Genomic DNA, 26,697 nt, shown 5'->3' with positions numbered 1-26,697 from the left:
ATACTGGTTAATCTGGTGTAAATGGGAATATTAGCGAGGGTAAAGTGGTTTTATACTGGTTAATCTGGTGTAAATGGGAATATTAGCGAGGGTAAAGCTGTTTTATACTGGTTAATCTGGTGTAGATGGGATTATTAGCGAGGGTAAAGTGGTTTTATACTGGTTAATCTGGTGTAAATGGGAATATTAGCGAGGGTAAAGCTGTTTTATACTGGTTAATCTGGTGTAAATGGGAATATTAGCGAGGGTAAAGTGGTTTTATACTGGTTAATCTGGTGTAAATGGGAATATTAGCGAGGGTAAAGTGGTTTTATACTGGTTAATCTGGTGTAGATGGGATTATTAGCGAGGGTAAAGTGGTTTTATACTGGTTATTCTGGTGTAAATGGGAATATTAGCGAGGGTAAAGTGGTTTTATACTGGTTAATCTGGTGTAAATGGGAATATTAGCGAGGGTAAAGTGGTTTTATACTGGTTAATCTGGTGTAGATGGGATTATTAGCGAGGGTAAAGTGGTTTTATACTGGTTATTCTGGTGTAAATGGGAATATTAGCGAGGGTAAAGTGGTTTTATACTGGTTAATCTGGTGTAAATGGGAATATTAGCGAGGGTAAAGTGGTTTTATACTGGTTATTCTGGTGTAAATGGGAATATTAGTGAGGGTAAAGTGGTTTTATACTGGTTATTCTGTTGTAAATGGGAATATTAGCGAGGGTAAAGTGGTTTTATACTGGTTGTTCTGGTGTAAATGGGAATATTAGCGAGGGTAAAGTGGTTTTCACTGTTTTGATGAGTGTTTCTGTTAAACTGGACTCTTCAGTAATCACACACTGAGATCTCCGTCCGGATTCAGACTGAGGCTTTAATTAGCCGTGTTCACTCTACTGTCCACAGATCACTCTTCTCTATTTCTGTACACTCTAACTACAATCTGCTCAGCTCCTCATTATCACCTCCATACTGCCTCTCTCTCTCGCTATCTCACACTATCTCTCTCTCTCTATCTCTCTCACAATCTCTCGCGCATAGGCCTTCCTCTCCTTCATTTCACACATTCTGGATGCGGTTGAATATCCTGGTTGAATACGACTCTCACAGATATTGAGGGATGAGAGGTAAAACACAGTAAAACACAAAGCAAACATGGTCATATAAAATAATATAAAAACAAATAAACAGGGCTAAAATACTCAACTACAAACACAAGACTAAAGGATAACGAGTGGTGATGTCGACCTCGAAACTCAGATTTAAACTAAATCCATTCATTTGAATCACAGAGTGAAACGTTCCAAGTCTTTTTGCTCAACAACAAATGAGACATCACTTAAAAATTATGAATTTCTTTGATTTTACCAAATGGAAAACCTCTGGAATATAATCAAGAGGAAGATGGATGGTCACAAGCTGATCATCAAACAAACTGAACTGCTTGAATATTTGCACCAGGAGTAAAGCAGCATAAAGTTATCCAAAAGCAGTGTGTAAGACTGGTGGAGGAGAACACGATGCCAAGATGCATGAAAAAAAAACTGTGATTAAAAACCACCAGGGATATTCCACCAAATATTGATTATTTCTGAACTCTTAAAACTTTATGAATATGAACTTGTTTTCTTTGCATTATTTGAGGTCTGAAAGCTCTGCATCTTTTTCTGTTATTTCAGTCATTTCTCATTTTCTGTAAATAAATGCTCTAAATGAGAATATTTTTATTTGGAATTTGGGAGAAATGTCTGTAGTTTATAGAATAAAACAACAATGTTCATTTTACTCAAACATAAACCTATAAATAGCAAAATCAGAGAAACTGATTCAGAAACTGAAGTGCTCTCTTACTTTTTTTTATTTTATTCTTTTTTTTTTCTTCTGTGATTTTCATAGACACATAGACATGTCCATTCCCCATACACACACATTCTATCTCTCTCTCTCTCTCTCTGTATCTCTCTCTCTGTATCTCTCTCTCTCTCTCTGTCTCTTTCTCTCTCTCTCTCTCTCTCTCTCTCTCTCTCTCTCTCTCTCTCTCTCTCTGTCTCTCTCTCTCTCTCTGGGTGCTGTAGGGTAGTGGGAGCAGTCAGGGACATGTCAGTGAATGTTGAGGCTGAAGGCTATGTGCAGACGTCTTCCTCATAAAGAGGAGCCCACGCACAAGCTTATCCCATGACCCATTTCCAACAATGCCTTCATGAAAACACACACACACACACACTCAGGCCTAATGCAGCAGGAGAGTAGGGGACATTGCGAGAGCCTCTTGTGTCTAGTGATGTATTGAATATCTCAGAACCCTGAGCACAGTAATAAAACACTGCAGTAATGCATCATTCTGTAGTCCTCATACGCCCATATTTGGACTTTGGGTTTTAGCTGCATTTCTCTATGGGCTGAATGAATGTTGTTTTTAAAAACTCACCCTTTCACATTCTGATATTAATAAATATGTTTAAAAATCTATAATTTTTTAAATCCTCTGATTTACCAGATCAATACCCTTAATGTAAAATCTTGCAATTAGTGACCATTAACTTTTCAGAACTGATATTTAGTCACCAGATCAATGACTTACAAAACATGCATTTCTTTTTTAGACCCACAAACACACACACACACACACACACACACACACATTACATCCTCCTACAGACACTGAGGGCTTGGTCTTCAGATTGGCTAATTGCGTGTCACTAACATGCCCTACTTACATCTACAACCTCCTGCTACATCCTGGCACTTTCACACCTGTCCAGATGCAGAGTTCAGCTCTGCGTGAGGTTCAGCTGCTGATTTTTTCTTCACCTTTAGTTTCTTTTTGAATGATTTACATCAGAAAAGCAGATTTTGTTAAGATATCTACCCTCTACCCAACACTCTACTTAATAGGGCCCTATTTCAATGATTTATAAGCATGTCATCATCACATCATCGTGCAATGTGCAGCTAGATTTTTTAGGGCGTGTCTGTGTGTCTTTGCTATCATAACGGCAGGAAAAGTACACCTCGCACAGCTCAAAATGCAAAAAAGCTGTGTACTAATTTGTTTAATTAATCATGGGTGTGGTTAATTTTGGCCGTAACGCGAAAAAATAAACCAATCAAAGTGTCTCTTGCTCATCATTCTATTTAAGAGTAGAACCAGGTGAGCTCTGACTTTGGTGGATTGCTATTGTAACGGTGCAGCTACCTGGACGTGTCCAACAAACTCTTCTCAGCAGAGGAAACTGAGCTGCTGGTTGACGCTGTGAAGGAGCTCTAGCAGCTCATTTACGGGAACAGCAATGTTATTTTATTTACTATTCTGTTTATTGTTGATGTAAGTAAGTAAGTAAGCTTTATTTATATAGCACCTTTCTACATCACCTCACAAAGTGCTTTACAGACAGAAATAAAATACCTAATACATACATATACATATATACATACATATACACATGTACATACATACATGTACACAAACACATATGCACATATACGTATATACACATACATAAACATGCATACACATACATAAACATGCATACACATACATATAATAAATAAATACAATTACATGAATTAAAGTAATCTAAAACACAAAAGAACAAACCAAAATATCAAATAAAATAAGAAATAAAAGAAGCAAATAATCAAGGTTCATGCCTTACTAAAAGCAAGAGAATAAAAATGGGTCTTTAAACGTTTCTTAAAAACATGTAAAAGTTGTAAAAAGATGTAAAAGTTGGGTTTGCGGGTCGTGACGCATCTGTGTCTGTCGACTATTGTCAGGGTTTAAATCAGTCAGTGGAGCTCCATCAGTGTAGATATATTCCTACACTACAACACTATGTTAATGATGCCGGCACTATGTTAAAGGCGTGAAAATAGACTGTTGACGGGGTGTAAGATAGCAATGAGCATCACAGCACACCTTGTACAGAGTGTAAAGACAGGACCCTCGGTGTTGATCTACGACAGTATGAGTGAAGAGTACACGAACGCCGCCGAAGGCAAGGTTTCTCCACAGCTGTGGAGGACACGGCCGAGCCTCCGCCATCTGCCAGGAGGCATAGCATAAAACCGGGCAATGAGATTCACTCTGCTTACCTGTGCATGTGTGTGTGTGTGTGTTGAGAGCGGTGGTCCTGTTTTTCAGATTCTGTCCTCATTACAGATCCCTGACTGTCTGACAGACGTTATAGCGATGCAGGAGGTTTATTAATCTCAGTGGGAACCAGTATGAACTGGGAGTTTTCCCAGTAGAGCGCTGTGAGCTGGGCGTGTGCTAATGACCTAACGCTGGTCCAGCCTGTGCTGCATTACTGAAGCATGGTGGGGGATCATTCCACAGAGATGAAACAGTCTGTTTCTGCTTAACGCTGAGGCCTATTCATTACTGAGGTATTAACTGGTGATACTGGGGAGGGTGGGAGCGCATTGATAAAGAGAAGGTGTGTCCAAAGATGTAGTCCTACAGTATGTTGTACACTGCACATTTTATTTTATATACTATTCTTACATTGATGTTTTTACATTAAAAACTCCTCTGTTAAAAGCTTGTTATTTTTTTAGTTTTAAGAAAGAAAAAAATCATTAATCACAATTAAACTGTATATAAAACATACCAAAACACAATACGAAAAATAAATTCTTGGGCATATATATTTTTCATACATACATCTTTTCAGGGAGGCTTTATAGAAGCTCTGGTCATACAGCTGCTGTTTAAATGAAGGACATGTGCGCCACCTAGTGGTGTGATTCCAGCATTACATTTCTGTACATAGTATGACAGCCACACACAGTGACACTTGTACATCATCTGTAATCTATCTATCTGTCTGTCTGTCTGTCTGTCTGTCTGTCTGTCTGTCTGCCTGCCTGTCTGTCTGTCTGTCTGTCTAATTGGACCAATCAAAATGCTTTTTTATTGGCATTATATAAGAATTAAATTAAACTGTGAAACAAAAGGATTTACATGACAATCACAAAGTAAAAAATTTATTTTTTTTTCATTATATGACATTTAATCTATACGTTTTCCTTCTAATGATTTTATGTTTATCACTCTCCAACAGTAAAATATATTTATTTAGTTTTGCCCGATATACATTAATAACTCATTTAATTAAGATTTAAATATTATAAACACAAGTGAAAGGTTTCTTTCTTTTTAAATGTATGTTTATCGTTTTTGAAGTGTTTTTGATGCCTGACATTTAAAGAGACATTTCTCATAATAATTTGATTTAGAACTTAATTCTTGATGTTTTAGTGTTTTAGTGTGTTAGAGTTTTTTCTCAGTCATTTCTCAGAACACCCTCCTGTCACTAATATAAGTCCTGCACACTTTCAGCAACCAAACGCTGGATTTATACAATCAGCAACCTTTAATTATCAGTGATATTATAAAGTATAATGTACTATTATTAAATAAAGGCGTTTATTATCTCTCTCTTTCTCTCTGCAGAAACGATGGTCCCGGTTCTGTTTTTGGTAGCCACAACGCTATCAAATACCTCCCACAACATCCCAAACAGCACAAACGGTGAGTAAAACCAAGATCTGAAACTACTTGTATAGTTTATCTGTAAGAATATAAAATAATATTTAATTGAACCTTGTAGATGTTTACAGTAAGTTGATTAATTCAGATTTATTCACTGAATTCATGCATTATTCCTTATAATAGCTAAATAAATAATAGCATCACTATCTGTGGCTGCTCAGTTTATTTTTGTTAAAGTTTCATCATCCAACAGGACCATAATATGACCATAATTAAAGGTAACGCATATATATATATATATATATATATATATATATATATATATATATATATATATATATATATATATATATATATATATATATATACTGTTTCATTCAATAGCTGGAAAACCTGCTATCTGACAAGTAGAGGGTGTAGTTTTCACCTTCATCACAGACCAGCGCAGATCTTCTGAAACCAGCTAAAACATGCAGAACTAATTCAGTTAATTTATTCATAAGTTATAAAATAATAGTATATAAGGAATATAATAATAATGTTTTTTTTTTATGAAATGGAACGCATATGCAGTTTACTACAGTGTAGTAAATGCTATGAATAAAGAACAAATATTAATAAGAAAGTGTGTCCAAACTTTGGACTGGTATATTAACATCATATATTAAACTTATATTATTATATAATATAAATGATTTTACAGCATTTTAAATGAATTAAAGGTTCATCACTTTAGTTTAGAGGCATCAAATTCCTTCATACAGCTGAAAACACTGCTGATTTCCTGAAGAGAGTGTTTAACAAAGAAAAGAAAGAAATATATGTGTAATGTTTTAAATATATAGTACAAATGTATAATACAAAAGTCTGATATTCAACATTTATCATTTTCCTGAAGGTGGCGCTAAGATCTCACATTAACCGCAGTTCAGTAGAAAGTGAAACTGAGTTCTTTTACTCTACAGACTCACAAATTCACACTTCTACCAAACTGCTGCATTTTCAGCCCCGACGTCCTGTTATAACCATAAACCTTTATAAACACTTTCTGATTAAACCTCCTGTTGTGTTACGAGTCTAATTTTAAGTTTTAAAGTTGGAAGATCTGGGAAAAAATAGTTAAAAGTATTTTTTTTTTCGAGTATGAAACTTGTTCTGCTTGTCTTAATTAATTAATCAGTGTAATCAACATATAATATGAAAATTGATCATCTCACATATTTGCAAAAAACTAAAACTAAAACAAAATTCAAATGTTATGTAAAACTATTGTGTTTAAAATTAAAAAGTAGTGAAATGTTAAGAAAAGTTGGAATCAATTTGACTTTTTTGTTCAATGTGATCCAAATCTGATTATTTACTCAACGTGGCTCATTTTGGCTGATTTTTTCAAATCAGATCTTATAAAATTTTGTTTTGTTTCAGAAATATTTTGGATTATTAATATGCACCAGGTAAAACTGACCTGGGAACACCATTACTGTTCCTGGTAAATGAAAATAGCAGAAGGATTAAACACTGGGAGAAACTCTGGTTTAGTTAAATAAACGCTGCATGCTGTGTTTCTGTGTTTGTTATTATCTGTCTACGTTCAGCTGGTACTTTAGGTGCTGTTTTTCTGTTTAATCTTCAGATAATCATCAGTTTTTCTGTATGAGGTCAAACTGAGTCAAACACGGATTAAATAAGCTGTAATTTTCCTGAGGCTGCTGATGGTTCTGATGCTGTAACCTGCTGTTAGGTGGATGACCGGGGCTCAGCAGCTCCGTCAAAACACTGCAGGCCTGGGTCATTAAAGAGCCCGTCTCTAGTGTTTTTAATGTGTTTTTAATGTATTTTTATTGTATTAGTATAAGTGTTAAAGCTACCTTTGACTACTGATAATTAAAAAAAACATATACATACATATAAGATTTTTTTATGGATCTCTGATCTGTCTGGTGAGTTTCTTCCTTGGGGTTCATGATGCTGTTGTTCTTAATAAAGGCAGTGTAAAGACAGTGTAAATGCAGTGTAAATGCAGTGTAAATGCAGAGTAAAGACAGCGTAAATGAGGTGTAAATGCAGAGTAAATGCAGTGTAAATGCAGAGTAAATGCAGTGTAAATGCAGAGTAAATGCAGTGTAAAGGCAGTGTAAAGACAGCGTAAATGCAGTGTAAATGCAGTGTAAATGCAGAGTAAATGCAGTGTAAAGGCAGTGTAAAGACAGCGTAAATGCAGTGTAAATGCAGTGTAAATGCAGTGTAAATGCAGTGTAAATGCAGAGTAAATGCAGTGTAAAGGCAGTGTAAAGACAGCGTAAATGCAGTGTAAATGCAGTGTAAAGGCAGTGTAAAGAGAGCATTAATGCAGTGTAAATTTAGAGTAAATGCAGTGTAAAGGCAGTGTAAAGACGGCGTAAATGCAGTGTAAATACAGTGTAAATGCAGAGTAAATGCAGTGTAATGGCAGTGTAAAGGCAATGTAAAAGCAGCGTAAAGACAATGTAAAAGCAGTGTAAAGGCACTGTAAAAGCAGAGTAAATGCACAATAAAGGCAATGTAGAGGCAGTGTAAAGGCAATGCAAATGCAGGGTAAAGGCAGTGTAAGTGCAGTGTAAAGTGTCTGTATGTAGAGTTGTTAATGATCTGAGCTGTAATGCTGCTGGTAGGTCAGTAGTGTATAGGTATAGGTAGTGTAAGTGCAGTGTAAATGCAGTGTAAATGCAGTGTAAATGCAGTGTAAAGTGTCTGTATGTAGAGTTGTTAATGATCTGAGCTGTAATGCTGCTGGTAGGTCAGTAGTGTATAGGTATAGGTAGTGTAAGTGCAGTGTAAATGCAGTGTAAATGCAGTGTAAATGCAGTGTAAAGTGTCTGTAAGTAGAGTTGTTAATGATCTGAGCTGTAATGCTGCTGGTAGGTCAGTAGTGTATAGGTATAGGTAGTGTAAAGGCAGTGTAAATGTAGTGTAAATGCAGTGTAAATGCAGTGTAAAGTGTCTGTATGTAGAGTTGTTAATGATCTGAGCTGTAATGCTGCTGGTAGGTCAGTAGTGTATAGGTATAGGTAGTGTAAAGGCAGTGTAAATGTAGTGTAAATGCAGTGTAAAGTGTCTGTATGTAGAGTTGTTAATGGTCTGAGCTGTAATGCTGTTGGTAGGTCAGTAGTGGCTCCTGGTTCGGGGTTTTGAGGTCATTTCCTGTTCTTTTGTTCAGCTCTGGGTTTAACTGCCTCTCCTTCTTCCTCCAGACTCCAGCTTATTCCCCAGCTCTCACATCCTCCTGCCCACACTGCTGGTGCTCTCACTACTACTGCTCATCATCACCCTGCTCACCTGCTACTGCCTCAGGTACCACACACACACACCTACACACACACACACACACACACACACACACACCTACACACCTATACACATATATACACACACTCACCTACGAATGAAGTTACACTTACATAGACCCTATATAGAAACTCAAGGACGCTTTACAATTTACACATTTTACACACAACCATTTATACTCAGCACTCATCCACACACTGGTGAGAAGCAGCAGCCAATCAAACACAGCGTACTCTCAACCGGAAACACCGTCACCCTGGAGGACTGCATCCATTACTACAGCATTTACACCGACTCATATCTGGGCACACAGTCATACATACATTTACACACATACACTATTCTATACAATACACATACCTATACATACATATACATATCAATCAGAGTATTACATTTTTTTGCAAAAGTATTCAATCCAAAAATCTGTTCTCCATGTTTTTGGACTGTGGGAGGAAACCAATTCAGACAGAGGGAGGCACATGGAAACTCTACCACTAAACCAGCATGCCCACACACACACCTACACACACACATATACACACCTACACACAAGACACAGACACACACACAGACACACACACACTGTCTAACAAACGCACACTCCAAATACCTCCACCCACAGGCACACACACACACACACACATGCTCATTAAGTGTTATGTCATCAGCAGACACTCCTCCCACTTCAGAAAAGCAGGGTCAGGAACTGAAAGCAGAGTGAAACTGACACTCTAGTGTGAGCACACCCACACACACTCTCTCTCTCTCTCTCTCTCTCTCTCTTACACACACACTCTCTCTGTCTCAGACACACACACTCTCTCACACACTCAGATAAAGTGCAGCAGAGGCGGGCGCAGCGTCAGAGCCTCGTGGTTCTCCTGGGTTGAGGGTGGTGCGGTGTTTTGAGTGTTGAGCTCTGATGAGAAAGAACAGCCTTAGCTTTCGATGGTAAGACAGAACTTTATGAGAAACTTTATCCTCAAGAACCTGATTTACTGGGTTCTAGATGTTCCAGATCCTCTAGATGTTGCTGTGTTTCTGCTGAATGTTCTGTAGATTCATTCAGTTTGGATTGTTTTTTACTTTCAGGTTCAAAAACCAGAGAAAAGCCGACATCACCACAGTAGACAAGAAGATACCAAATGGCATCCTGGAGGAACAAGGTACAGATCTCTGCTTTTAACATATCTGACATTTAGAGACTGTAGCCAGAGGTGTGTGTGTGTGTGTGTGTGTGTGTGTGTGGTTTCCGTGTAGTTCACTGTTCTTCTGCACTGAGAACAGGATGCAGCAGTTCACGTCCTTTAGTTTGAAGTACTGTAAAACTAGATGACTAAGAGTGAAATCATCCATTTTTTTGTTTTTCCGTAAATTTCGTCATTAGACGTTGTTCTGTTAGATAGAAAAAAAAAAAAAAAAAACAAGCATAACGAACATTAATAATGACTTTTATTTCATGGCCAAAACTTCAACAAAAACAAATATGCTGTTTAGGGAAGCATATAATAATCAGCTACTGATTTATTTGGCCTTTTTATTTATAAGTGTTCAGCTGAATCAGTGAAAAGACTAAATTGAGCTTTGTTGGTACATCTGCTGAGATCTGAAAATGTTCAGTGTTCAGTAAACATTGTTAAAATCATAGTTTTCTATTTGCTTTTCTTTGAACAGCAGGACAGAAATACTTTAATAATTAAAAACTTTTCAAAAACATTTTTCAATTTGTCTGGAAAAAAAATAAGAGACTTTTTACCAAATTAAAAAACCTCTGGAATATAATCAAGAGGAAGATTGAATCTTGAATTTCTGCACTAGGAATAAAGCAGTATAAAGTTATCCAAAAGCAGTGTGTAAGACTGGTGGAGGAGAACATGATGCCAAGATGCATAAAAAACAGGGTTATTACACAAAATATTATTTTCTGAACTCTTAAAACTTTATATGAAATATAAACGTGTTTTATTTGTATTGTTTTTTTTGTTATTTCAGCCATTTTTCTCATTTTCTGTAAATAAATGCTCTAAATGAGAATATTTTTATTTGGAATTTGGGAGAAATGTTGTCTGTAGTTTATAGAATAAAACAACAATGTTCATTTTACTCAAACATAAACCTATAAATAGCAAAATCAGAGAAACTGATTGAAAATTCTGAAACTGAAGTGCTCTGTTAGATTTTTCTAGTGCTGTATGTACATATATGTACTTCCTATACCAGTATAGGTCATAGGTCATAAAACTCAGCTGTGTTCTCTGAAATGATGACAGAGCTTCACTCAAAACTTTAGGGAAGAGTTCAGTGGTGATTTGAGGATGGTGAGGTTTGATGTGATCATCCAACATTTAACATCCTCACCTAAGTAACTAAGACTCTTGTTACTGAATGCAATCAAATCTTAAGAGTAAAACTCTAAAATCTAGTAGAAACTGGTACTCAGCTCAGCAGTGCCAATAATACAATAATGATTGCAGAAGCAGTGTCTTCATTCGTGTTTGAGATCAGAAGATGAAGATGATCTTCCAGGATTCACTTACTCTGTTATGAAATTCCGTATCTTATCTCACGGGTTCCTCTGAGATGTTCCAACAAGCTCAACCTGTCCTGATATTTTCTGTGTGTGATAAGAATCTCTCTGTTCACTATAACTCAGCTCACACTCAAAAACACGCTGCTCACCACACGCCCAGACACGCTGACACGCTGGAGATCAGTGTTCAGAGTTTCTTTTTACAGAGAGAGAGAGAGAGAAAGAGAGAGTTACGCACTCTTATAAACACTATATACTCTTATATATATATATATATATATATATATATATATATATATATATATATATATATATATATTATATAATGATATACATTTCAGTAATAAACATTAAACATTATTATCAGTGAAGGTAATGTGCTAAAAGCGTGTAAAACTAGCTTTATGAGTTTGTTGTTTGGGTTTGGTACGGTTAGTTTTGGTTTCACAGTGCAGTTTATTAGAACTTTGCATGATATGACTGTACCTAAAGCTGCACGATTTGGACAAAATATTTCATTGTGATTTTTCCACAGAATATTGTGATTGCGATTTAAATTTGTGATTATTTTTATTCCATTAAACCCTAAACCTGTGTTAGTAATTAACATCGCAAATATATCAAATATGATTATAAACCTCTTTCCACATTAAATATACATATATATATATATATATATATATATATATATATATATATATATATATATATATATATATATATACATTGTCTGCATGCATGATGTATTAATCTTTATTTTATTTTATTTTCAAACAACATTTGTAAAAAGTGTCACAGCATTTATTAATTTTATTGGACAGAATTAAGTGATAAAACCTAAAAAGTAGTAGTAGTTTAATTCCGAGCAACTAGTGACTAAAAACATGGGCTATTTATACTTGGGACGACGTGAACTAATTAGAAGGACGGTGAGCAAGAACACAGAAGCTTCACGTGTTCAGAAATGTCTAGGAAGTTAGATGCAGGTGTATTCTGGGAAATGGAGTCTTTTTACTGAGAGAATTAGAGTCAGTGGCAGACAGACTGTTGAGTAAAGATGCTGGGAGGGTGGTATTGTATTAAATGTATTAAACTGATTTTTGCTTTATTTATATTATTATCTATATTTCTCAGCAGTGGCTGGAGTCATATAGAAGCTAATGCTAACTGGCTAAAGTCGCTATACACAAATTCTCTAGTTATACCGCATGGGCTTCGTTCAGCTTCAACAGGATGTGGCTTTTTAAGTCTTGTAAACCGACAAAAAACCCAGAACCACAGGTAAAAATCTCTTCTGCTTCCTATAGAAGCTCCAGTCCATGTGCTGCTTTCTGATGGGAACATAGAGGATGAGGAACCTCTGTGGAATGATTGTCTAATATTCGGTTCAGGAGACATTCAGCAAAAACTGACAACAAACTAACTAACTGCTTTTACACTTTACTGCTTTTCCCTTTAAAAAGTAGTATTTTAAAAAGCAGAAAAAACATGACTTCATGACTTCTGGTGCAAAGGAAATGACATCACTACTGTCCAAGCTTACTCAGAACCGTTTAGTTTAAATGTTATTATTGGTTTAACCACTGTGAGGTCACTTCAAAGTTTGGCACATTAAGGCCCGATCCTATTTCTATTTCACATCTACCCCTTATTTTAGAGTGAAGTGGTGAAATCCTCTCTCTAAGAATTGGGAAACCCTTCATACATCACCACCAATACGTCATCAGGCTGCTGCTGCTGGTTAACTAGTTAAATTTAGGGTTTATTTTATTCTATGTATTCAGAAAGGCGGTAGATGGTGCAGAAGATAATTATTATTGTCCATTCCTTAATTCCTAACTCTGTGATGGGGAGCTGAAATTAGCTTTGATTAGCTTTTATTTTATTTTATTTTATTTTATTATATTTTTCCATTCTGCCTTAAATGCCTATGCTAGTTAGCTAGCTTGTTAAGCTACTGAGACAAAACTACTAGTGATCTTTTTATGGTTGTTATGAAGAATTCGGCAATAAAACATTGAAATGACACATTAAACTATGGTAATATAGTGCTAATCATCACTTTTAACTAAGCGATTGGAGGTGAAGCACATGAAGCATATCAACAAATCTGTCAAACATGGTGGAGGAAGTGTTATAAAACTGGCATGGACAACTGCCAATGGAACATAATCATCTTGGTATTTATTGATATTCATAAAGTAGAAGGATGGATTCTCAAGTGCACATCTCTACCCTCAGATCAGATTCAGTCAAATTCCACAACACCAATAAGATTGTGCTTCATAATCCATACTGGAGTTTGAATTTTAACACATTAGGGCTCTATCTTACACCCTACACGAGGCCCGTTGGGATGCTCATTCCGCTAACAGAGTATTTACACACCTTGTTACCTGCCTGGTTTAAACAGCAGCAGAGCTTCTGAATATTTCTACACTGATGGGCATGGTGTTCTGGAAATGAGGTGTGTTCAGGTACATTTCTGGTGTATTTCTGTCTTGGTGGCGAAAACCACTGGTGCGCCACTGACTGATTTGAACCCTGACAACCTGTCAACAGTCAGACATTCATCAACAATAAACAGAATAGTAAATAAAATAACATTGCTGTTCCCGTAAATGAGCTGCTGGAGCTCCTTCACAGCGTCAACCAGCAGCTCAGTTTCCTCTGCTGAGAAGAGTTTGTTGAACACGTCCAGGTAGCTGCACCGTTAAAATAGCAATCCCCTGGGTTCTCAAAGTCAGAGCTCACCTGGTTCTACTCTTAAAAGGAAATGATGAGCAACAGAGAGACACTCTGATTGTTTTATTATTTCATGATACGCCCAAAATTATTATTAACCACATCCATCATTAATTAAGAGAATTTGTACATGACTTTAGTGCATTTTGAGCGATAGCAGAGACACACTGACGTGCCCTGAATTAAGCTGCACGGTGCACTATTGATGGATCGCCTATAGATCACTAAAATAGGGTCCTCAGAGTCACTACTGGACTGAGAATAGAGATGAGTATCTCTATGCTATTATCACTGTAGTGCTGAGAAAGACCCACCGCACAAATATTAATAACTGCTCTGTATTTATATGCTGATCATTTGTATTATAAAGCATGATCTCATAGTCTTATCACATCACTTGAGAATTCATCCTGTTACTTATAACATGTTCTCTCCTACTAGCATACAAGATCCACCTTTATTTTAATGCATCAACAGCATCTGCCTTTAACAGTGCTATAGAATTTTCAGTACCACTTTAAAATAAGACTACCTTTATAAAGGGTTTATAATTGGTTTATAATTAGTTTATTAATGTTACTTATTAGGTTGTAAATGCCTTAAAAAGCATTAATAATCAGTTATAACACATACGTATAAAGGGCAATAATGACCTGTTGTTTGCCAAATAGTGAACCCACAGCCATCTACATTGTTGCTATAATAACTGATTATTAATGATTTTTAAGGCATTTACAACCTAATTAGTAACCATTAATAAACTAATTGTAAACCACTTATAAACCCTTTATAAAGGTAATCTTATTTTAAAGTGGTACCAAATGTTCCCCCCTCTGCACTTGGTAATTCAAATGTTCATGATAGGGTATGCAATTTTATTAATTGGCTAAAATTAGTTTTAGACCGTGTTGCTCCAGAAAAGCACAAAAAGAAAATAAACAGAAAAGATCAGATTTTAAATTATCTTCAGATCTCTGTCAAACAAAGGCAAATAAATCAGATATTAAGTCACTTCAGCCTTGTTTTGACTGCATAAAAAAGCCTGAAAGGTAAAAAAAAGGTCTACTCATGTAAATATTATGAGTCATTATTTCCTCCTTTCTGGGAAATACTAAAAATAACTTAAATTAAAGTGCCTACATGTGCCATGGAACAGAAAATTACTAACTATACATTATGGAATTACAATGTTACTCAAAAAAGGCTGAAGGGACTTTGTGACATTAGTGTGAACTTAAATAATATATATATTTTTCTAAATAATATTTTTGTTTATGCCTGCATAAGCATACTGATGTGTGTACGAATGCTGTTTTAGAGACAGATTAGTGAAATTACTAATATTTTAACCCCTAGATGCACAAGAGACTGGATAAAGATATTTAAAAAAAAACAAACCACTTAAGCATCTAACACAAGGAACCCTATCAGTTTCCTTTGCTAAGACATGTAAAGTGCTGCGCTGTTAAGATACTAACGTGCCAAAGTCAGAGCTCACCTGGCTCTTAAAGGGAATGATGAGCAAGAGACACTGTGATTGGATTATTTCACATTACGCTCAAAATTAAACACACCCATGATTAATTAAGAGTATTAAGTACATGCCTTTTGTTTTGCGATTTAAGCCGCACCAGTTGTACTTGTCCCATTGTTACGATAGCAAAGACACAGGGACACGCCCTAAATCAAGCTGCATGGTGCACAATTGATCGGTGCGCTATAGATCACTACTAAAACAGGGCACAAGGTGTTTAGAGGATCTTGGTGATGTTGATCATTTTCCAGCAAGACATCAGAATTGTGGGTATGACAGTAGTGTGGAAACTTGTGAGCACTAGTGAGCGACTGTTCTGTTTTCTAACTGTGAGTAACTCTCAGTATTTCTGGTTGGGGTGTGTTCAGACTGGATATATTGCTTTAATCCTTAGGTTTTCTGGACAGTATATCTGTGATAATTGGGAGCTTCAGCTTCTCTTAGTTCTTTAGTTCTTTACTCTTTTAAAGTGTAGTAAGTTTAATCTATCTATCTATCTATCTATCTATCTATCTATCTATCTATCTATCTATCTATCTATCTATCTATCTATCTATCTATCTATCTATCTATCTATCTATCTATCTATCTATCTATCTATCTATCTATCTATCTATCTATCTATTGTTTTGAGGACCTTGGTGATGTTCAGCATTTTCCATACTGTGGTTATATTTTAATAATGTGTTTTTTATCTAAATTAAAAATAAAATTATGTTTATAGAATTCTGCAGGGAAATCATGTTGACCAGACCTTTTATTGTTTCGCATTCATGTAAAAAGATCATTTTTATTTATTTAGTAAGTTTGTTAAGTGCTTCTGTGTTTTTTCAGGCCAGTTTGGTATATTTTTGTATTTCTCATTATGATATTATATCATATAAAGTAAAGCTAAGAGTGTAAATATAAAAAAGAGAATGTATTACAGTAATGCAGACAGTAAGTCTGCTGCTGATTTAAGATTAGTACTGCCATGAGCGAGAATGAGAATACAGTGATTTACCAGCTTTAACAATATTACAGATATACTGAAAGGTACTGAATGGTATATTTATTATATTCATATGATATTAATCTGCAGGTAAAGGGGAATTAGTTAAAGGGCTCTATCAAACACCCTGTGAAAAGCATGTCTGGATGTGTGTTGCTATCTTACACCCCATCAACAGTCTATTTTTACACCTTGTGCACACATCGTTAAAATAGCATTAGAGTTTATGAATATATCTACACTAATGGGCGTGGTGGTCTGGAAGTGAGGTGTGTTCAGGTACATTTCTAGCTTGTTTCTCTTATCTTGGAGGTGGGAAACACAGGTGCGCTACTGACTCATTAAAACCCTGACAACAGTCAACAGTCAGCCGTCCAATCATGTCTGGATCATTGTGCACACTGCGCTCCCCAAGCACAATACCACACAGCATATAAAAAAAAAACTATACTTCAAAATTCAATGTTCAGTACACAGAATTTGACAGATTCAACTCAGTTTGGAAAATAAAAAAGAGAAAAGTACTTTGACTGAACATGCATTTATTTCACTTCACTATTATTTAACTAATATTTGCTTTTCATATTTTTCATATTTGATATTTTATATTTGCTCTAGTGTCTCTAGTGTCAATCTGCGCAAAGCTCAAATATTACCAGTGTGCTATAGATCACAAAAATATGTCCCTTAAATAATAATTTAATACATCTAAAAACAAAATTAAGACTACTTTCACAATAACAAAATAGAAAAAGCACACAACTCCAATATTAAGTTAACAGACTTTACAGTAAGCTTGTGATTTCTGTATAATCCTAATATAAATGAACAGTTTTGCACAAACAAAAATAAACCTGTTCGTACACAGAAAATAGGGTCAAGTGCAAAGACTGTTTACTGTAGCTAAATGTAAGAAATTGACATACCTAAATACTGTAGCTGAAACATGTGGGAGACTGGGGTTCAGTTCCAGGTCTGGGTGACTGAATACTGTGCTATACCAATTCTTTGTCCTTGGGCAAGACTCCCAACACTATATTGACCCAACTCTACCGGATAGAAACGACTTGGATAAATCACTCTGACTAAAAGTGATAGATAAATGCAATAAATGTAAATGTAAAATTCAACCGCTCTAACTTTTAACATCTAAAATGTAGAAATTGCGAATTACAATCTGTGCATTTGTTTTGTTTTTAGTTGTCTGTGGCATTTTTAAAACATGGATTTAAGACATTTTATCATTAGAATGAATATAATTGATAAACTGTGTGTTTTTTCTTCATGCATTTTTTCCTCTAATTCTCTAATTTGTTCTGTCTTTCTGTGTCTACAGAACAGACGGTGGTCCTGCTGCCTAGATCCCCCTCCACATCCAAAACATACCTCCCCATTCCTGTAGACAACCTGGAGGATGAGTACCGGATCCGATCAGCTGATGATGGGAAGCTCTTCAGAGAACAGTATAATGTGAGTAACCGCTGGTACAAATATTTATTGGGGTGATGATATAGATTAATTATGTTTGGTTACAGAATGAATCATGCTTGTAAAAGACGTTTGTGAGAGTATAAAAAAAATCCTTAAACATCTAAAGTTACATTAGAGTTAAAATAAAGTTGAAATAGTTGCTCTATTTAAACAAAACCACCCTGGCTGTATTGCGGAAGTTCTCAAACTGAAAATTGTTGGGTAGTGTAGCCAATAGTTTAGGTGAAAACTGACCACTGCAATATGGACACAACGAAGAAGAAACTCAGGGAGAAAAAAGTACCGTATTTTTTGCACTATTAGCACATTTAAAATCCTTTATTTTTCCCCAAAATCATCATCAGCGCTCCTTATAATCCGGTGCTCCTTATGTATGAATTCTATCAGTCAGGTATTAAGGAGCAGTAAAGACACTCCGCTGAAGTACAGAGTTATACAGGAGTTTCAGTTTAGTTCAAGTTTCTCCAGCACCAAGACTGGAGCAGTTTTAGCATTAGCAGCTAACCACGCTAAGTGCTAGTGTGTTTATCATGTTAAAACGAACAACATAACTGCTAGCAAACCGCTAGCTAATATCGCCCTGGCTTACATGAACATTCAGAGTTCCTCAGTGTAGTGCTGCGGGGCAGCATTTACTAGCAATAAGAGCTGCTAACCACGGCTATAAATTGGAATAAATGATAGATAGATAGATAAAAAAAATATGGTACAAATACATTATTGAAAACATCCTCCTCGACTGTTTCCATGTTTGTTGTTTATTAGAAACTCTATAAACTAAGTCTAAAAACTGCTTTCTAGTAAAAAGTATTGCTTAACACATGATACAGCGTGTTATAACGCTTGAAACATTTTTATTTATTTATTTTCATACGTAAAGAGAGTCTTAAAGATGAGGCTCGAAGAGGAATTTAGAATACTGGAGAATCCCTGCTGACAGTGGAGTTTAGTCCCTTTAAATAATCACATGGACACTTGTTTAATTTTAGGAAATAACTTGCTGTGGAAATGACGAGTGACCTCAGGGTCTGATGATCTGGTGTTTGGTAGCAACGAAATACAAATAATAATGTTTTTGTTCGCTTGCCTTAATGTATTGGTAAACTAATGTGCCTTCATAAAGGGTTTATTAGGGAGTAAATGTTTTATAAACTATTAATAAGCAGTTATAACACGTACATAGAAAGGAGACCAATGCCATTTTGTTCACCAAATAGTGATTCCACATCCATTTATACTATTAAACCTCTAAAGATCTTTCTGGATGCTTATCTTACTTATTAACATTTCTGTTAATAACATATGTTATTAACTTTAACTACCCAGATGAATAATTTATATATTAATCATACTGTGGTGTATCATTAAATAAGTAAAATGTTAAAGTAGGATAAGTTTTATGTGTTGTAACTACTTATTAATGGTTTATAAAGTATTTACAACCTAATTATTAATCATTAAAAAACTTTATCAGAGATTATTTATAAACTCTTTATAAATTAGCCTTATTTTAAAGTGTTATCTATATATTTCCATTCTTCCTGAAAAACATTTCCTCAGAAAAAATAAAACAATAAAACTGACTTTGCTTTACAAAATGACCAGAAATTAACCAGGTCATATTTAATTATAAAAGACTCAGCACATTTTTTATTTAGTTTATTGGGAAAGCTTGCTGTTTAGCATTTCCCACAGTGTTTAAACATCATCCTAATGGAGCGGAGGAGAGTCATTTATCACTGATTCACTCGCTGCTGATTCACTGAAGAATTACCCTCTTTTCCAATTTAAGAGTGATGATTCAGGAATGGTTCCACGGCCGGCTAAATCAAATCAGCGGCGGTGATTCAGACACTGAATGAATGAATTCCAGGAGTCGTGGAAAGGATGTTTACGCTCTGCAGTCCTAATGGAGAGTTGAGCCGTGAGAAGCAGAGAGGAAGCGGTTTAAAAGTTAAACAAAGTGCTGCAAATACCGTATAATACATATAATACAGCCCACACACTGTTTACACTGTTTACACTGTTAACATTAGGTGTTTATAGAGTAGAGTGCACTGTAAAAATGAAAAAGTTGAGAAAACTCAACATTTCAAGGCAATTTTTTTGTAATATATATATATATATATATATATATATATATATATATTTTTTTTTTTTTTTTTTTAAGTTTTGAAGAAAACCACATGCAGTTTTGATCATTCATTTATTCTTTTATTCATTACATTTTTTTAACGCAATAAAACTACAAATATTAAATCATACCAAATGCAGTAGTGCAGTAGTGCAGAGTAGTTGGCTTGGCCTTAACTAGGGTTCAACTAAAATGAGTAAATTTTGCAACACCAATGATTTAGTTCCACCAGCTTTTAACAAGAAGCTTAATAATGCTAGTTGAGCCGATTAGTTTGTATATCTTTAGGTGCAATTCAATATTTTTTGTTCAGTTGAAATAAAAATTACATTAAAGAGAACAATTTCAAATGTAAGTTATTATTATTTTATTTTTTTTACAGTGCGCTAGAAGTTGAGTTTGGATTGTGAAAAGTATGGTTTTGTTTGTCCTGAGACTCAATTAGAGTCTCTGTGGCTCTAAAAACATGTATTTTTTGTTGTTAAGTGAAAGACATGCGGACATGTTTGTTTGTTGTGTGTTTAATGGCAGTCGTTACCCGGAGGAAATCCTCAGGGAACGTACGAGGAGGCGAACAGAGAAGAAAACAGAGACAAGAACAGATATCCCAATATCCTCCCATGTGAGTCTTTCCTTCTCCTTTTCTCTCTTACTCCCCTGTTCATCCACTCGTTCTTTATTTATTCTTCATCTGTTTTTCTAAAGTAACCAGAGAGCAGAAAGATAGAGAAACCCCTCTGAACATCTGCTGTGGTTTTTCTCAGCGTTTCCTGTGTTAAAGCTCACGGCTCTATGTATAGTTCTGTGTGTGTGTGACATTTGTTCTTCTATTCTCTCTGCTACACTTTTTTTTAAGATCAGCTTCTTCTTTATTTTTTGCATTTCTCTCAGAGGTTTTTCTCTGGTTCATGATCTCATGCTCAAGACCAACAATCTCTTTTAAAGTAAAATATAACATTTTTGTCATTTTTTTTGTAACTTTGAATAGCTAAGAGTATACTATTAGTATACTAGAGTATACTAGTAATATTTTGTACTATAAGAAGCTTTAAAATCCTTTAAAATATTCCTAAGTATTTGTGCCTGTTTGCTGGGTGGTGTTGGTTAGCTTAGCTAGCTGGCAGGACTGTGGTTAGGATAGTGTTGCTTGTGTTAGCTTAGCATTAGCTTAGCTTAGCTAAGCTTAGCCTAGCCTGGCTTAGCTTTCTTGCTATCTTGGCTGGTTACCGTTGTGACTATCAGACTGCGGCCGAGGTGACGATAGCTGGCAGGACTGTGGTAAGGTTAGTGTTGCTTGTTTAGTGTAGCTTAGCATTAGCTTAGCTTAGCTTAGCTTAACCTAGCCTGGCTGGTTGCCGTTCTGGCTATCAGACTTTGGCCGAGGTGACTGATGAATTGACGAACGAGCACATTGGCCTTGGCTGGACACTAGCCTGTGCTAAGCTAATTCAATTCAATTCAATTTATTGTCATTATACTGATACAGGGTTGTACAGTAAAACGAAACACTATTAGGCTAGATCTCCAGTGCAGACAAGAAAAGTGTAGGACAGAGTAAATAGTGCTCAGACGATAGATACAGAGAAGTGCAAAACAAAACACACAGTGTAGGGGCAGAAGGCACAGGGGACATCAAACACACTTATAGGGCAAAAGTACAGGGGACACAAACAATAGTTACAATAAGATTATTGGTATGTTTATGTTTGTGTGATGAGGTACTGTTTAAAGTTAAAGTGTTTAAAGTGCAGTAGTGACAGCGGTACATTGTATATAGTCCATATGTGTATAATAGTAGAGGTAGGCCAGGTTGATTAAAGTGCAGAGTGCATATAAGTGAAATGATTAAAGTGCAAAGTGCATACAGTCTCTGTGCTGAAGCAATCAGTGGCCATGTAGGAAACTGGGAGTGGTCAGTGGTCAGTCTGTGTACTGTTCAGGTTGAAGTTAGAGTTGCTGGAGGTGCTAGCATTAATGCTAATGCTGCTGGAGGTGATGATAGCTGGCAGGACTGTGGTTAGTTTAGTGTAGCTTTTTTTAGCTTAGCATTAGCTTAGCTTAGCTTATCTTAGCTTATCTTATCTTATCTTAGCTTAGCATAAGCTAGCCTGGCTGGTAACCATTCTGGCTATCAGACTGCAGCCAAGGTGAATAATGGATTGATGAAGCAGCACAGCGGCCTTGGCTGGGCGCTAGCCTGTGCTAAGCTAATGCTAATGCTGCTGGACGTGAGGTGGTTAAAACGCTTCTCAACCAATCAGATTGTGAGATCGAAGCTAACTGTTGTATAACGTGAAATAAACCAATCAGAGTGTCTCTTGCGGGGACTCATCATTCCCTTTAAGAGGCGGATTGCTATTTTAACAGTGCAGCTACCTGGACGTGTCCAACAAACGCTTCTAAACAGAAATGTTCAACTTTTTCAAGAGTTTGATCTTTGTTTAAGAAATGTATTTGTAATAGGGATGTGTAAGCGTGGAGAAACTACACTTGGTAAATATGTTTTATATGTGCCAATTTTAATTTCTTCACACATCTCTATTACAAACGTATTTCTGTACAGAAACAGAAGTTGATCTGTGGCATTACTCAAAACTCTATGTAGCATCTTTTATTTTCAATGGTGTAGTTAAACAGAAGCTGTGGGTCTCCTTACGTCCATAGCAACATCCTCTGTGTTTACAATCATATGTTATTTTAAGCTTGAAAATTCACACCTATGTTTACTTTTCACTGTTGTGCCATCCGTCACATAGCAACATTTAAAACACGAGGGGTTCTATTTTACACCCTGTGCATGACGCGATGCTCATTGCTATCGTCTATTTTCTAGCTATCCGCCTGCATCATTAAAATAGCAGCACTGATGGGCGTGGTGTTCTGGAAATGAGGTGTGTTCAGGTACATTTCTGGAGTTTTGTCTTGTTTATCTTGGTAACAGAAAACACAGGAGCTCCACTGACTGAATACAACCTAGACAGACGGCAACAGTCAGACGTTCATCGCTATCTCGGTAACACAGGCGCCGTGCCGAGCCGAGCGTACACCCCCACTTATTACACACACATGAACACACAGCAGCACAAACCCAACTTTTACATCAACAATAAACAGAATAGTAAATAAAATAACATTGCTGTTCCCGTAAATGAGCTGCTGGAGCTCCTTCACAGCGTCAACCAGCAGCTCAGTTTCCTCTACTGAAAAGAGTTTGTTGAACACGTCCAGGTAGCTGCACCGTTACAATAGCAATCCACCAAAGACAGAGCTCACCTGATCTACTCTTAAAGAGAATGATGAGCTCTTAAAGAGACACTTTGATTGGTTTATTATTTCACATTATGCCCATGATTAATTAAGAGAATTAGTACATGTCTTTTGCTTTGCTTTGCTTTTGAGCTGCACAAGGTGTATTTTTCCCGTCGTTATGATAGCAAAGACACACAGACACACCCTACATTAAGCTGCACGGTGCACGTCTGATGGGACAACTATAGATCAGTAAAATAGAGCCCTATGAGTTACAGCGTGAACTAGAAAACCTGAAGTATGATCTCTGCTGTGTCTTAAAATAAACCATGGGAAAATGTGATTTCCCCTTTTTATGAACTGAAAACTTTTTCTATTTTTTTATCATCTGTTCTACAGAATTAGTTCATCAGATTTTGGCTCTTGATACAGCTAATGATCGTATTTTATCACAAACAAACAAACAAAAAAACAGGCTATATTCTCACTGGATATTAAACACAAACGTTTTAAGCTATACACTATATAGCTCTGGACAAAATAATAAGAGAGCACTTAAAAATTATGAGTTTCTTTGATTTTACCAAATTGAAAACCTCTGGAATATAATCAAGAGGAAGATGGATGATCACAAACCATCAAACCAAACTGAACTGCTTGAATTTTTGAACCAGGAGTAAAGCAGCATAAAGTTATCCAAAAGCAGTGTGTAAGACTGGTGGAGGAGAACATGATGCCTGAAAAAAAAACTGTGATTAAAAACCAGAGTTATTCCACCAAATATTGATTATTTCTGAACTCTTAAAACTTTATGAATATGAACTTGTTTTCTTTGCATTATTTGAGGTCTGAAAGCTCTGCATCTTTTTTTTTTGTTATTTCAGACATTTCTCATTTTCTGTAAATAAATGCTCTGAATGAGAATATTCTTATTTGGAATTTGGGAGAAATGTTGTCTGTAGTTTATAGAATAAAACAACAATGTTAATTTTACTCAAACATAAACCTATAAATAGCAAAATCAGAGAAACTGATTCAGAAACTGAAGTGATCTCTACATTTTTTCATTTTCATTGTCTTATGATATATCGAGTATTGGTAGGATTTTTTTGTTGGGTTATTAATCTCAGAGGTGAAAGTTAAAGTGGAGGATTTAAAGAAGCTGCTGGGTCATGGTGTTTCTCAGGAAGATGCTGACACAATTGTATTTCATGAATGAGGTGAATGCGTGCTGTTTGTTGGTGGGGAGCGATTACACACTAACAGCTCTCTCTCTGTTTCTGTTAATCAGATGATCATTCCAGAGTGCTGCTGACACAGATAGACGGCGTTCCTCACTCAGATTACGTAAACGCTTCATACATAGACGTGAGTATTCAGTATTTTATAACATCATTATTCAAAAAGTTCAGTTATTCAGTTATATCCAATCTAATACTTATACACTGGAAAAAATGACGAGTAAAAATCACTTTAAAAAAGTTTCACAACTGTCTGCATTTGCTTTTTTAAAATATTCCTTATTTGCTGTTTTTATTGTGTATTTAGTCTTTTATGTAAAATTGAAAACAATTTGAATTTATTTTATCAGCCAACAATATGCAGAAATATTGTGCAATCACCCTGAATTTGTGATGCAAACTGATTAACTAAAAATAAAAGCTTAATTTTTTCATGACTCCAATCCAAAAGTCATAGTTAGAGGTGTGTGATATGGCCCAAAAATAATATCACAATATTTCATTGTATTTTCATGATAACGATACTCTTGGTGAAACATTATTTGAATAATACACTACTGCAACAAAATGAAAATTAAATGTTACTATTGCACATGATTTGTGATGTAAATTGATTAATTTAAATAAAAGCCATGACATTTAATCATGACTAACACATCGTATAGTAGGAATTACTCGTTAAACTCGTTAAACTTGTTAAAACTACATATAAAAAGTCATGCAACAGGAATAAGTATTGTGTCCAATGACTTTTGCCGTGTCCAATGGAAGCTGCAGAACACTACTCCAGCAACTTGTTACTACACTGGTATAAGCTGTGAGGTGCTATCTTGTGAGTGAGGTCGAACGCTAGTCAACATGCTCATGTCAAGGCAGCATATCTGACTTATCAAGCAAGTTTCAGGTTCTTAGGGAAGTTCTGAGGAAAGTATAACGCGGGTGTACCAGCAACACGTTACAGAAGGCTAATATTACCACCCACAGTGGACAGTGCAGTGTCTGTAATGATTGTGACCGGTGGCATCTGTCTAAAACTGTCCCTGCGAACAGATAAAGACTCTTTAGCTTCCTCAGTCATAGGATGCAATACAAGTTTTATTTCCACGACATTTAGTTTGTTCTAGAAGCTTCCAGCTCAATATATATTTATATTAAGCACTTTATTTAAGCAGTGTTATGTATTTGAACTATTTTATATATTTTAACGTTTAGTTTACGTGTATATAAACCCCGCTGTTTGTCTCACAGGGCTATAAAGACAAAAACAAGTTCATCGCAGCACAAGGTAAGCGCAGTATGTTGGAGAATATGTTGGAATGTATGTTTCAGATTCCTTCACTGTGCTGATCTGCTGATCTGTGTCTCTAAATCAGATTCTGAATTCTTATTGAATGTGGATTCTGCTGGATATCAGATAAAATCAGAATACAATGGTATGACTGTGTGTGTGTGTGTGTGTGTGTGTGTGTGTGTGTGTGTTTGCGTGTTTCAGGACCAAAGCAGGAGACGGTATCTGATTTCTGGAGGATGATCTGGGAGCAGAAATCTGCCACTATTGTGATGCTCACCAACCTGAAGGAGAGGAAAGAGGTAAACAAAACATTCCCCTGGCTTAATCTCCTGAGATACTAAACTAAACCTAAGAGTAACAAGTAGGAGAATGAGGAGTATAGTTGTAGTATATGAGTAGTACCATAGTAGTAGTAGTAGTAAGAATATAGTCACAGTATATTAGGAGTAGTAGTAGTAGCAACAGTAGTAATAGAAAACAGTAGTGGTTTTACAGTGGTAGTAGTCGTAGCAGCAGCATCACTAGTAGAAGTACAGGAGTATAGTAGTAGTAGTACAGTAGTAGTTAAGTAATAGAAGAACAGTAGTTATAGTGTAGTTGCAGTGGTAGTGGTAGGGAGAGTATAGTCGTAATATAGTAATAGTAGAAGTAGTAGTAGTAGTAGTGTTACAGTAGTAG

General features: G+C 35.8%; 1 protein-coding gene across 4 annotated transcripts in view; it reads left to right on the top strand.

Moving 5' to 3' along the window:
• The window catches only part of ptprea (protein tyrosine phosphatase receptor type Ea), a 121,399-nt gene that overhangs the window by 79,170 nt on the left and 15,532 nt on the right, over positions 1–26,697 (top strand). For 3 of the 4 annotated variants that reach the window (XM_049464938.1, XM_049464937.1, XM_049464939.1), the window contains 8 exons: positions 5,448–5,525; positions 8,717–8,816; positions 9,906–9,979; positions 17,950–18,083; positions 20,770–20,860; positions 24,779–24,855; positions 25,977–26,013; positions 26,221–26,318. In XM_049464938.1, coding sequence (XP_049320895.1) covers positions 5,453–5,525; positions 8,717–8,816; positions 9,906–9,979; positions 17,950–18,083; positions 20,770–20,860; positions 24,779–24,855; positions 25,977–26,013; positions 26,221–26,318 — 684 coding nt within the window. In that variant the 5' untranslated portion in view covers positions 5,448–5,452. Of the gene's footprint in view, positions 1–5,447; positions 5,526–8,716; positions 8,817–9,548; positions 9,765–9,905; positions 9,980–17,949; positions 18,084–20,769; positions 20,861–24,778; positions 24,856–25,976; positions 26,014–26,220; positions 26,319–26,697 lie in introns of those variants that run through there. The other variant, XM_022669082.2, reaches the window with a different exon arrangement.

The sequence above is a fragment of the Astyanax mexicanus genome, chromosome 15, assembly GCF_023375975.1.
Source record: "Astyanax mexicanus isolate ESR-SI-001 chromosome 15, AstMex3_surface, whole genome shotgun sequence".
Taxonomy (NCBI): domain Eukaryota; kingdom Metazoa; phylum Chordata; class Actinopteri; order Characiformes; family Acestrorhamphidae; genus Astyanax; species Astyanax mexicanus.
The sequence above is the reverse complement of the archived record's forward strand: the minus strand, read 5'-3'. Positions and strand labels throughout refer to the sequence as shown.